This window comes from Lampris incognitus (genome assembly GCF_029633865.1).
Source record: "Lampris incognitus isolate fLamInc1 chromosome 17 unlocalized genomic scaffold, fLamInc1.hap2 SUPER_17_unloc_1, whole genome shotgun sequence".
Classification (NCBI taxonomy): domain Eukaryota; kingdom Metazoa; phylum Chordata; class Actinopteri; order Lampriformes; family Lampridae; genus Lampris; species Lampris incognitus.
Window position 1 is genome coordinate 1 of NW_026611075.1, and position 13,302 is coordinate 13,302.

At 47.2% G+C, this 13,302-nt stretch overlaps 1 protein-coding gene across 1 annotated transcript; it reads left to right on the forward strand.

Moving 5' to 3' along the window:
* Positions 1 to 5,249: 5,249 nt before the first annotated feature.
* Positions 5,250 to 12,732, forward strand: LOC130131931 (double C2-like domain-containing protein beta; the record flags this gene model as incomplete). The annotated part of the gene is made up of 4 exons (XM_056301658.1): positions 5,250 to 5,449; positions 9,902 to 9,983; positions 10,662 to 10,758; positions 12,596 to 12,732. Coding segments are annotated over 4 exons (516 nt in total), but the record flags the coding sequence as incomplete, so codon positions are not given.
* Between the last annotated feature and the right edge of the window lie 570 nt (positions 12,733 to 13,302).

A 13,302-nucleotide genomic window follows, 5' to 3' on the forward strand; every position in this document is an offset into this window, starting at 1 on the left:
AATACGAACACGGCTTCTGCACTTTGTATACAAGTTCTGGCAGCATGAAATGTTTTGAGTGCGGCGATGTCGGCCACAAACGTTCCTCCTGCCCGCCCGCACAGGGAGCCCACAGCGGGCAGCAGTTCAGGCGAGCCACAGCCTGGCGGCGCTGCTGAGGGCGCTAGCCCGCAAACAGCGCAGCAGGCGGCGGGAGATACCGCAACCGGTGATCCGCAACCTGGTATAGAGGGAACTGTAACAACTGAGCAGGACAGCAATACTGTAAATGACGGTAATCTGAGTGGTACTGAAGCACAGGATGTGGATGCATGCCGAGACGGAGGACAGACAGAACCAGTGAGAGACAGTCACCCAGCTGAGGCTGAGAGTCAGGTCTCTGCAACAGGTGAGTCACACTGTGAAAACGCTGGAAATGAAGATGAGGACATGTTAGAGCAGTGTTTCTCAACCCGGTCCCCGAGGAACCCCTATCCTGCAGATTCTCATTGTAACCCTGCATAGGTAGCCCTGCTTGTACTTACTCGACCAGTCATCTCATAGCACTTAATTATGCAAGGTGTGCAAACTCAGACATTCATTGCTGATTGGTTGAATAACTATAAACAGGTGCCTGTTCAGATATGCAAAGTATATCTGCAGGATAGGGGGTCCTTGAGGACTGGGTTGAGAAACACTGTGTTAGAGGATGATAGCCTATCTCGGTTTACTGATATTGTGTCACAAGGTGATCAGCAGTCATATTCACTGAAGGAGATTAATGATTTCCTTGATGAAACTTATGGCAGACAGTCTGTGGAAGTAGCAGATTTCTTCTCAGATGTGGACAGGTTTGTTAACTGTTATGAAGATTAGAAAGACGGCTGGATATGAAGAGCTCAGTAAGCAGAAGAGGTTTCATCTAAAGAAGATTCTGATGAAACTCAGGAAAGAAAGGTGAGGAAAGGTTCCTCCAAATGTTCAAAACTGAAATATAGGTGATACGCAAAAGGTGTTTTTTATCTCTCTTGGAAAGGTTTCACTGTCTCATCCTTCATTTTCTCTCTTTTAATGGAAAGTTTGCGGGTAGGGAGTCTTAAATATTAATGGAGGACAGGATAGAGTTAAGCGAGCTGTGGTAGCTGAGCTGAGTAGAGCTAAGAACATAGATGTGCTCTTCCTACAGGGAACACACAGCTCTGTAGACAACGAGATAGAGTGGGGAATCAGTTGGGTAGGCCAGGTTTTTTTAGCCATGGTACCAACTTCAGTGCAGGTGTAGCTGTTCTTTTCTCGCAGCGCCTCCTTTTAACAAATGTTTTGACATGTGAAGTGGAGCAGGGCAGAATCCAAGTAGTTCAGGCAACAATCCGAGGAATACCTTTTGTGTTTATAAATGTGTATGCTTATAATACAGGCACTGATCGCTTGAGATTGTTTAGCAAACTGAGGGATAAACTCAAACAATTTAATAGTGGCTCAATCATAGTGGTGGGAGGAGACTGTAATTGCACTGCACACCTTACAGATGACAGAAACTCAGAAGAGCCCCATCCACCGTCAGCTTCTTTTCTGTCCACTGTGGTCGCAGAAAACGACCTTATGGATGTTTGGAGGACACTTAATCCAACCGTTAGGCAGTACACATGGGTAAAAGCTGCCGAGGGTAGTGTGAGGGCAGCCAGATTGGATAGGATTTATCTCAATCAGACATACAGCAAAAGGTTGATCAAGTCCACAATATCACCTGTGGAATTTTCAGATCACCATTTAGTAGTGGCAGATTTTTCCTTACGAGTTCAATTTCGACACTGTTCCTACTGGCACTTCGATGTGCGGCTAACGCAGGATAAAGCCTTCTGTCAGTTCTTCTCTAATTTCTGGAGTCATTGGAGGCTGAGGAAGAAAGATTTTGAGAGCTTAGCTCGATGGTGGGAGGTAGGAAAAACACAAATTAGGATTTTATGTCAGCGATACAAACAACACACTCTCGGTATGGAGAAAATCTGTCTTGACGAATTAGAGAGAGAAATTAAGATAGTAGAAGATGAAGTAATTATTGGACATGATGGCAACAGCAGCACCTGGGAAAGTAGGAGGAAGTCTTTAGGTAGGTTCCTACATGAGAGTGCAAAGGGTGCTTTATTCAGAACCTGAATCGCCACCGTCAAAGACATAGATGCTCCAACTTCTTTTTTCTTTAAACTCGAAAGAAAAATTAGAAAGAACAATGTGATGATGCATCTCAAACTTCCCAGTGGGGCAATAACTGATCCATCAGAGATGAGGAAGTTGGCCATAGACTTTTACAGCAGCCAGTTCAGTGCGGAGACCTGTGACTGTGTGGAGGAGATACTGGAGGGACTACCTCAGCTGGGTGAAACACAGGTGACCTCGCTGGAGTCCCCCATCTCCTTTGATGAGATGTCTGTGGCGGTTCAGCACCTCAGCTGTAGCAAAGCCTCCGGAGTTGATGGACTTCCTTCAGAGTTCTACAAGACGTTCTGCACTCTAATTGGACGAGACATACACGATGTATTTAAAGACTGTTTGGACTCTGGAACTCTACCTTTGAGTTGTAGAAGGGCTGTCCTGACACTGCTACCAACAAAAACCATGATCTTGGCCTACTGAAAAACTGGAGACCAGTTTCATTGTTACGTACCGATTATAAGATAATTGCAAAATGTCTTTCAAATAGACTCAAACAGTGTATTGATACGGTTGTACATTACAGCCAGACGTACTGTGTTCCTGACCGTACAATTAAGGATAATCTTTTTTTTGATACGGGACATTATTGCCATATCTAAGCCCCACGAGCTGGATGTTGGCCTGATTTCCTTAGATCAAGAGAAGGCTTTTGACAGGATTGATCATTGCTATCTGTTTAAAAGACTTGAAGGTTTTGGTTTTGGGGATACATTTATTAATTGGATCAAGTTGTTGTATTCCGGAGCCAGTGTTCTGTTGAAGGTAGGAGGTGGACTCAGCCGACCTGTCTCTGTTAAGAGAGGTATAAGACAGGGTTGTCCCTTATCTGGAATGTTGTACTCCCTGGCCATTGAACCGCTTTTATTTCAGCTCAGGCAGGGGCTCCCAGGACTAACCTTTTCAGGGAACATGACCAATGCAGTTAGCTTATCAGCATATGCTGACGATGTCACGGTTTTCATAACAACTCAAAACGATGTACAATTTCTCAAGCAGAAATTGGCCTTATACTTACAAGCTTCCTCTGCCAAAGTCAATTGGTCTCTTGCTGGGGGAGTGGAACAATAAAGAAAAGCCGACATAACCAGCGGGGCTGCAGTGGAATACAGAAAGGATAAAATGCCTAAGTGTCTTTCTGGGCAATGACCGCTTTCTGAGCAGAAACTGTGAGGGTTTAATTGAAAAGGACAGTACCCGATTGTCTAGATGGACTTGGATCCAGCCTCAGTTGTCCTATAGGGGGAGAGTCTTGATTGTTAACAACTTGATTGCCTCAATGTTCTGGCACCGGTTTACAGTTGTAGAACCTCCGGACACGCTCATACGGGAAGTACAGAAGAAGCTGGTGAACTTCTCTTGGGGAGGCTTTCACTGGACCAAGTCTGCTGTACTGTTCCTACCAGTGCTGGGAGGAGGCCAGGGCCTGATTGACCTCCGCATTCGTATCGTGGCTTTTCGCCTTCAAACTGTGCAGCGCCTTTTATACCATGACCAGCGACTTTAGAGTGAAACAGTTTCTGTGTTACTTCGGAGGGTTATGAACCTGAACTATGACAAGCACTTGTTCCTTCTCTTCTGGACCTGGCTGGTATGGAGTTCACAACGACACCCTTCTATCAATCTGTCCTCTGTGTTTGGGGAACAGTCTTACGCACCAACAGAGACTACTCCAAGCTCTACGGCAGTGTAGGCGAGGAAGCACTGTTCCATAACCCACTGATACGCTGCAGGATGCTCAGCTCCGTAAGTGTACAGTGATCCCTCATAAGAGCTGGACTTACGAAGTTAGTGTGTCTCAGATCAGGAGGACAGTGGAAGACGGCTGGCACTTTGAGCCAAGAGACTGGCTTTAAATCTCTTCGTTTGATGGAGAGGTTGTCGGAGGAACTGATCAGTGCACTTCCTGGCTTCTTCAAAGAGGCACTAGGAGCGGAGTGTGGAGAGGATCAGCCAGCTATGTGGCCTGTTTTTCCATATTTGTCAATCCGTGCAGCAGTGGAGGAGTAGGAGGAAGTGAAGGGGGCCATTCTATCCTTCAAAACACCAGAACTACATGACTTCTTAAGTACCTCACAGAAGGCCTTGTATGCAGTCGCTGTAAAGGTTCTCAACAGAACATCACTAGCCGGCATGCAGGAGTCGAGGTGGTTGAGTGTGTTGGCACCAGGTTCATCCCCCAGGGGCAGCTAGAGGTCCCTGTACAAAGCCCCCATAGAGAAACGCACTGCGGATCTACAGTGGAGGGTGGTACATGGGGCTGTGGCTACGAACAGACATGTGGCACACATTGATCCTAGAGCAGGGAGCCAGTGCTCTTTCTGTAACGATGAGGAAACCCTACAGCACTTACGGCTCAGATGTCCCAGGTTGGGCCCTCTTTGCTCTGTACTGCAGCAGTGGTTCAGAGGTTTAGGGGAGGTTCTCGAAGACAGCCTGTTTGTCTTTGGTCCGAGGTACATGGCAGCACAGTGCAGCCATGTCACCCTGGTTAATTTTTTGATAGGTCAGGCAAAAATGAGCATTTGGATTAGTAGAAGGAACAAAATGAAAGGCACAGGGTCCACAGATGCCATGCTCATGTTCAGGGGTCTAGTGGCTGCTCGGCTGAAAATCGAGTTCATGTTTTTCAAACTTAGTTCAATCTTGGAGGGATTTATTTCTATTTGGGGACATGGGGATGTGCTGTGCATGGTAGAAAACCAAGTGGTTCTTCTTGATTTCTGAAAAAAGGAAAAAAAATAAGGGAAGGTCTGGATCCTTTTGTTTTTACTGTGTATGGCAATTGTTGTGTTTTTCACTGTGTATATGAGTATTTGTGTTGATGTTGTTATCTTGATGTAAATGAAGAATTGGAACATCAAAGGCTTGGTTAAAGGTCAAGGGTCTCTTCTCTCTCCCCCCCCCCCTCTCTCTCCCTTCCCCTCGCTCTCTCTCTCTCTCTCTCTCTCTCTCTCTCTCTCTCTCTCTCTCTCTCTCTCTCTCTCTCTCTCTCTCTCTCACTATCTCCCTTCCCCCACCTTCTCTCGATCTCTCTCGCACTCCCCCCCCCCCCCCAGTGGGAGAGTGAGCAGCAGAGGAGTCTGGAGGAGAGGGGCCGCTTGCTGCTGTGCCTGCAGTTCCTCCCCCCGACCAGCGAGGGCGATGTGATCAGCGAGGACAAGGAGAGGGTGCGCGGTGGGTTGTGCGTCGGCGTCAAACGCTGCGCCCATCTGGCAGCCATGGACGTCAATGGCTTCTCTGATCCCTATGTTAAAACGTGAGCTCAGAGAGAAGCCTCCATTGTTTTCCTTCATTGCTTACACACTCACAAACACACACACACACACACACACACACATACAGACACACACACGCTGATGTGGCTGTGCTTCAGTCACACGACTGAAATGTAAAATTGATTAAAAGTTGTAAGAGGAGAAGCTGCCATGCTGTCCAGATTGATGACGATATTCAAAAACCAATTTAACCCGACCTTTCCAACCTCAGTCTGCCACATTACCTGGGCGCGTGTGCGTTTGTGTGTGTGTGTTCCTGTATTGCGCCTCAGAGTGTGTCTGTACTTGAGTCTGAGTGTGTGTGTGTGTGAGAGAGAGAGAGAGCAAGAGTGTGTATGTGTGCACCTGTGGTTGTGTGTTTGTGTGTTAATATGTGAGTGTGTGTGCTTGTGTGCATGAGTGTGTTGGTGTATCTCTATAATGAAGATTGTGTGTCTGGATATGTGTGTCTATATGTGGGTCTGGGTGTGTAGGGGGGGGCTGTTGTTAGTGGGTGGAATACAAATAAAAGATTAGTTCTGCTCCAGATTCTCCAGATTTGAAATAGTCTCGCAATATACCGCCATTACTGTTGGGAATTAAGGCCCATTGATCTGTATGCTCTCCAGGATGTGCCGCCACAGGCGGTGTTGTGAGAGTTTGTGCTACGTGTGTGTTGAGAGTTTGTGCTACGTGTGTTGTGAGAGTTCAGGCTACGTGTGTTGTGAGAGTTTGTGCTACGTGTGTGTTGAGAGTTTGTGCTACGTGTGTTGTGAGAGTTTGTGCTACGTGTGTGTGGAGAGTTTGTGCTACGTGTGTGTTGAGAGTGTTTGTGCTACGTGTGTTGTGAGAGTTTGTGCTACGTGTGTTGTGAGAGTTTGTGCTACGTGTGTGTTGAGAGTTTGTGCTACGTGTGTTGTGAGGGATTGTGCTACGTGTGTTGTGAGAGTTTGGGCTACGTGTGTTGTGAGAGTTTGTGCTACGTGTGTGTTGAGAGTTTGTGCTACGTGTGTTGTGAGAGTTTGTGCTACGTGTGTGTGGAGAGTTTGTGCTACGTGTGTTGTGAGAGTTTGTGCTACGTGTGTTGTGAGAGTTTGTGCTACGTGTGTTGTGAGAGTTTGTGCTACGTGTGTGTTGAGAGTTTGTGCTACGTGTGTTGTGAGGGATTGTGCTACGTGTGTGTTGAGAGTTTGTGCTACGTGTGTTGTGAGAGTTTGTGCTACGTGTGTGTGGAGAGTTTGTGCTACGTGTGTTGTGAGAGTTTGTGCTACGTGTGTTGTGAGAGTTTGTGCTACGTGTGTTGTGAGAGTTTGTGCTACGTGTGTGTTGAGAGTTTGTGCTACGTGTGTGTTGAGAGTTTGTGCTACGTGTGTTGTGAGAGTTTGTGCTACGCGTGTTTTGAGAGTTTGTGCTACGTGTGTTGTGTGTTGTGACAGTTTGTGCTACGTGTGTGTTGAGAGTTTGTGCTACGTGTGTTGAGAGTTTGTGCTACGTGTGTGTTGAGAGTTTGTGCTACGTGTGTGTTGAGAGTTTGTGCTACGTGTGTTGTGAGGGATTGTGCTACGTGTGTTGTGAGAGTTTGTGCTACGTGTGTTGTGAGAGTTTGTGCTACGTGTGTTGTGAGAGTTTGTGCTATGTGTGTGTTGAGAGTTTGTGCTACGTGTGTGTTGAGAGTTTGTGCTACGTGTGTGTTGTGAGAGTTTGTGTTACGTGTGTTGTGAGAGTTTGTGCTACGTGTGTTGTGAGAGTTTGTGCTACGTGTGTTGTGAGAGTTTGTGCTACGTGTGTGTTGAGAGTTTGTGCTACGTGTGTGTTGAGAGTTTGTGCTACGTGTGTTGTGAGGGATTGTGCTACGTGTGTTGTGAGAGTTTGGGCTACGTGTGTTGTGAGAGTTTGTGCTACGTGTGTGTTGAGAGTTTGTGCTACGTGTGTTGTGAGAGTTTGTGCTACGTGTGTGTGGAGAGTTTGTGCTACGTGTGTTGTGAGAGTTTGTGCTACGTGTGTTGTGAGAGTTTCTGCTACGTGTGTTGTGAGAGTTTGTGCTACGTGTGTGTTGAGAGTTTGTGCTACGTGTGTTGTGAGGGATTGTGCTACGTGTGTGTTGAGAGTTTGTGCTACGTGTGTTGTGAGAGTTTGTGCTACGTGTGTGTTGTGAGAGTTTGTGCTACGTGTGTTGTGAGAGTTTGTGCTACGTGTGTTGTGAGAGTTTGTGCTACGTGTGTTGTGAGAGTTTGTGCTACGTGTGTGTTGAGAGTTTGTGCTACGTGTGTGTTGAGAGTTTGTGCTACGTGTGTTGTGAGAGTTTGTGCTACGCGTGTTTTGAGAGTTTGTGCTACGTGTGTTGTGTGTTGTGACAGTTTGTGCTACGTGTGTGTTGAGAGTTTGTGCTACGTGTGTTGAGAGTTTGTGCTACGTGTGTGTTGAGAGTTTGTGCTACGTGTGTGTTGAGAGTTTGTGCTACGTGTGTTGTGAGGGATTGTGCTACGTGTGTTGTGAGAGTTTGTGCTACGTGTGTTGTGAGAGTTTGTGCTACGTGTGTTGTGAGAGTTTGTGCTATGTGTGTGTTGAGAGTTTGTGCTACGTGTGTGTTGAGAGTTTGTGCTACGTGTGTGTTGTGAGAGTTTGTGCTACGTGTGTTGTGAGAGTTTGTGCTACGTGTGTTGTGAGAGTTTGTGCTACGTGTGTTGTGAGAGTTTGTGCTACGTGTGTGTTGAGAGTTTGTGCTACGTGTGTGTTGAGAGTTTGTGCTACGTGTGTTGTGAGGGATTGTGCTACGTGTGTTGTGAGAGTTTGGGCTACGTGTGTTGTGAGAGTTTGTGCTACGTGTGTGTTGAGAGTTTGTGCTACGTGTGTTGTGAGAGTTTGTGCTACGTGTGTGTGGAGAGTTTGTGCTACGTGTGTTGTGAGAGTTTGTGCTACGTGTGTTGTGAGAGTTTCTGCTACGTGTGTTGTGAGAGTTTGTGCTACGTGTGTGTTGAGAGTTTGTGCTACGTGTGTTGTGAGGGATTGTGCTACGTGTGTGTTGAGAGTTTGTGCTACGTGTGTTGTGAGAGTTTGTGCTACGTGTGTGTGGAGAGTTTGTGCTACGTGTGTTGTGAGAGTTTGTGCTACGTGTGTTGTGAGAGTTTGTGCTACGTGTGTTGTGAGAATTTGTGCTACGTGTGTGTTGAGAGTTTGTGCTACGTGTGTGTTGAGAGTTTGTGCTACGTGTGTTGTGAGAGTTTGTGCTACGCGTGTTTTGAGAGTTTGTGCTACGTGTGTTGTGTGTTGTGACAGTTTGTGCTACGTGTGTGTTGAGAGTTTGTGCTACGTGTGTTGAGAGTTTGTGCTACGTGTGTGTTGAGAGTTTGTGCTACGTGTGTGTTGAGAGTTTGTGCTACGTGTGTTGTGAGGGATTGTGCTACGTGTGTTGTGAGAGTTTGTGCTACGTGTGTTGTGAGAGTTTGTGCTACGTGTGTTGTGAGAGTTTGTGCTATGTGTGTGTTGAGAGTTTGTGCTACGTGTGTGTTGAGAGTTTGTGCTACGTGTGTGTTGTGAGAGTTTGTGCTACGTGTGTTGTGAGAGTTTGTGCTACGTGTGTTGTGAGAGTTTGTGCTACGTGTGTTGTGGGAGTTTGTGCTACGTGTGTGTTGAGAGTTTGTGCTACGTGTGTGTTGAGAGTTTGTGCTACGTGTGTGTTGTGAGAGTTTGTGCTACGTGTGTGTTGTGAGAGTTTGTGCTACGTGTGTTGTGAGGGATTGTGCTACGTGTGTTGTGAGAGTTTGTGCTACGTGTGTTGTGAGAGTTTGTGCTACGTGTGTTGTGAGAGTTTGTGCTACGTGTGTTGTGAGAGTTTGTGCTATGTGTGTTGTGAGAGTTTCTGCTACGTGTGTTGTGAGAGTTTGTGCTACGTGTGTTGTGAGAGTTTGTGCTACGTGTGTGTTGAGAGTTTGTGCTACGTGTGTGTTGAGAGTTTGTGCTACGTGTGTGTTGTGAGAGTTTGTGCTACGTGTGTGTTGTGAGAGTTTGTGCTACGTGTGTTGTGAGAGTTTGTGCTACGTGTGTGTTGAGAGTTTGTGCTATGTGTGTTGTGAGAGTTTGTGCTACATGTGTTGTGAGAGTTTGTGCTACGTGTGTTGTGAGAGTTTGTGCTACGTGTGTGTTGTGAGAGTTTGTGCTACGTGTGTTGTGAGAGTTTGTGCTACGTGTGTTGTGAGAGTTTTTGCTACGTGTGTGTTGTGAGAGTTTGGGCTGCTTGTTTCTGGTGGAGGTCAGTCGAAACGAAGTGGAACTGAAGTATGTTTGGCAGCAGCCCAGATAATTGCGTCGATTGGTAGCTTTGTCAGACACCAGTCAATACTTTTTTGAAAAGCCAAATGATGAGCTGCACCCTGACGCGTAGCATAAACTTGCCCTCAAAGCACTGCTGTCAACAGCACCAAACCGCGGTTGTGGTAATTGTGTTTCTGTCACAGGTACCTGAAGCCGGACCTGCAGAAGAAATCCAAGCACAAAACAGCTGTCATAAAAAAGACGCTAAACCCAGAATTTAATGAGGTAGATGTTGGTCTGTGTGGGTCTGTGGTGGTGTGTGTTGTCTTTCTCTGTGTTCATGTGCAAGAAGTGACTCATTTGGGCTTCAGAAGATCCCCAGAGAGCCCACGCTCATCCTTTCTCTGTCTCGGAGACAGCCTATTCAAGATGTATTCAGTGTTACTTTCGGCTTCCAACCAGCCGGCGTATATTTGACGGAAGGCCTCTGGTGGGGTTTTTTTATCATCGGGCTAATTAACGTGCTCTGTAGCAGCTAGCCGGGCTGCAGCAAACCCACACGTTTAATCATTAATGCTTACATGAAGTTGACATCTTTTACAAGATTGCAACAAAATATAATTCCGTACAATATGCAAAATTAGCATCTGCTCAGGATGCCTCCCGGGCGCCTTCCTTTGGAGGCCAACTGGGAGGAGACCCCGGGGTAGACCCAGAACTGGCTGGAGGGACTACATGTCCAATCTGGCCTGGGAACGCCTTGGGATCCCCCAGGAGGAGCTGGAGGGCGTTGCTGGGGAGAGGGACGTCTGGAGTGCCCTACTTAGCTTGCTGCCACCGCGACCCCACCACGGAGAAGCGGCTGATGATGATTGAATGAATGAATGCAAAATTAGAGGTCATCCTAAGCAACCAGTCATTGAGGGACCCGCTGACCTTTGCAACCCTTCATGTTTTTTGCAGGAGTTCTTCTATGAAATCTCCTTCATGGAGCTTTCCACCAAGACCCTGGAGGTGACCGTGTGGGACTACGACCTCGGCAAGTCCAACGACTTCATAGGTCAGCTGACAACGCCGCCTCGCACCTCAAACACCGGCCATTAACTCCTTACCCTCTGCTGGAGCTGCTTTAGCTGAAGGAGCATTACCACTGATACGTGGCTCTGTCCTGGAGCTGTTTTCCTCCATTAAGTCGCTGTGTAATCCAGGGGACGATTAAAGCCTGAAAAGGTCCAATTTAACTAGCGTCAAACGACTTAGATAAGTAGGTTGGTGTGGGGGACACAAAGATTCGTATTACTAAATGGCTGCGTAACTATTCAGAGAGGAAACGTGGGACCCAGAACTCGCTGCTCGAGATATGTAATGCATAATAAATATTTCATGTCAAAGCCAAACGAAGAGTGAAATGCAATAAAGATTTGCACTAAAAGCATAAAAAGATGTGAGCACGAACATTTTAACGTAAAAGATTTAAAGGAAACTGAAAGAAACGGCAAAAAATAGAGTTAGGAAGACTGCGCTATAAACTAGTAATTAATGCAAACGATTGAAAATAATGAGCTTATACAGCTAAGATATCCATTTCCGAAAACCAGTGTTTGAGCAGAAATCCCTCATTGACGGTATGACCGCTTATGTTCTTGCCCGGTGCGGGATTTGATACGAGGTGTACTGCGCCACAAGGCGACGTCACTGACCGCTCGGCTAAAGGCTCAGACCCGCTAGCTAGGGGCTAACGTGTCTTATTATTAGTTTACAACACTTTCATAAACGCTGCCACGGAAACTATTGTAGCCAATCGGAGAAATTCCCAGGATCGCTCGCCTCAATGCTCTGACGTCACGTGGGATCAGCGCGCGAAAGCCGAAATGCTTTGACGTCACATGGGACCGGCATTCGTTTTTTTTTTCCTCTCCCCTTTTTCTCCCCAATTGTATCTGGCCAATTACCCCGAGTCGTCCCGGTCGCTGCTCCACCCCCTCTCTGTTGCTCCGGGGAGCGCCCCGACCGACCAGAGGAGGCGCTAGTGCAGCGACCAGGACCAATACCCGCATCCGACTTCCCGCCCGTAGACACGGTCAGCTGTGTCTGTAGGGACGCCCGACCAAGCCGGAGGTAACCTGGGGATGCCATTCTGTTTGTATTGTAACGACCACAGATGACTCGCCAGCCCTTGGCTAACAGGTCGGACCCTTTAGTCGACTGGTTAACGCAGTCGCCCGCGGTGTGGGAGACCCGGGTTCGCGTCCCGGCTGCGACAGTCCCTGGCTGCCTCCTGAATTCACCATGTTGGTGTCAGAAGTGGGACGGTGAGACCGTGAGGCCATCGGAAGCGCGTGCGCCCAGAGGCGTGAGGGAGTCGATACCCGAAGGAAGGGGGTAGTGTAACGACTACTGATGATTAGACTCGCCAGCCCTTGGCTAACGGGTCGGACCCTTTAGTCGCCTGGTTAACGTAGTCGCCCGCGGTGTGGGAGACCCGGGTTCGCGTCCCGGCTGCCCCCTGAATTCGCTCTGTATTGAGTCAGCGTCTACGTCGCTCACCACTTCTCCGGTGGACTACATGGCGCCTCCTAGTGGCATTACAGCAGTAATACAAAAATGTTTCATGACTTTCTCATAAAAGGTCAAACGTGCCTGACATGTTTGTCATGGGCTCTCAGTTATACAAGCTACCAACCCAGACATGTTTTCTATTCATATTTAACTCTTGAGATTTAAAGCATGATTAAGATTTGAACATAATAAAAATCTTAACTTAACGCGTGACTAAGATTTGGATTTAAAGCATAACAAAGACTTTAACCCAAAAGATTGAATCATAAAGATTTGATAAACTACATGAACAATAATCTGCGTATTGACAATTTCTTGCCTTTTCCTGCATCAACTAGGGGGCGTGTCCTTAGGCTGTCACTCACAGGGTGAAACGCTCCAGCATTGGATAGACTGTCTGAAGAACAAGGGTCAGAAGGTGGAGCGCTGGCACACGCTGACCAATGAGCTGCCTGGATCGACGTTCCAGGAATAGGCCACGCCCCCTCGACTGCGCGGTCGTCGGGAGGATGGAAGAGTGGCGTGTTCCGAGGCTGTTCTGCATGACTGGGGAGGATGTTGTGTCATAAATGAGTTAAATGACATTCCAGTGAGGTCACACATTGACATGGACCAGGGGCCGAGTGAGGGCAAATACACGGGCTGGTGTGCTTGAAACAAAAATTAGACAAAGACCAGGACCAAATCTAAAGTCTTAGAGGAGAACCATACCCGGATTCGGAACTGGGTCTCGCATTTCGATCGTTACTCTCTCCGTAATGAGACAAAGCTAATGGGTTCTGATAGCTGTCGGTATGAATCATGTCGTGTGATTGGACTGTGCACGTTTTCGGAGACAAATTGTTGCTTTTCAAGTATCCGCTGTTGTTTCTTATTTCTATTTTCCTGCTCCAGACTCGTTCTTACAAAATGGATCCTTTGTTACGCAGCACAAGCCTCCATTAATCCCAAAACGCAAATCCGGGAAGTAGTCCACACACAAATTTACAGAGCGATGAGGCGTCCTCATAATTATATTCATAGGGATCCATCTTGTAATGTCTGT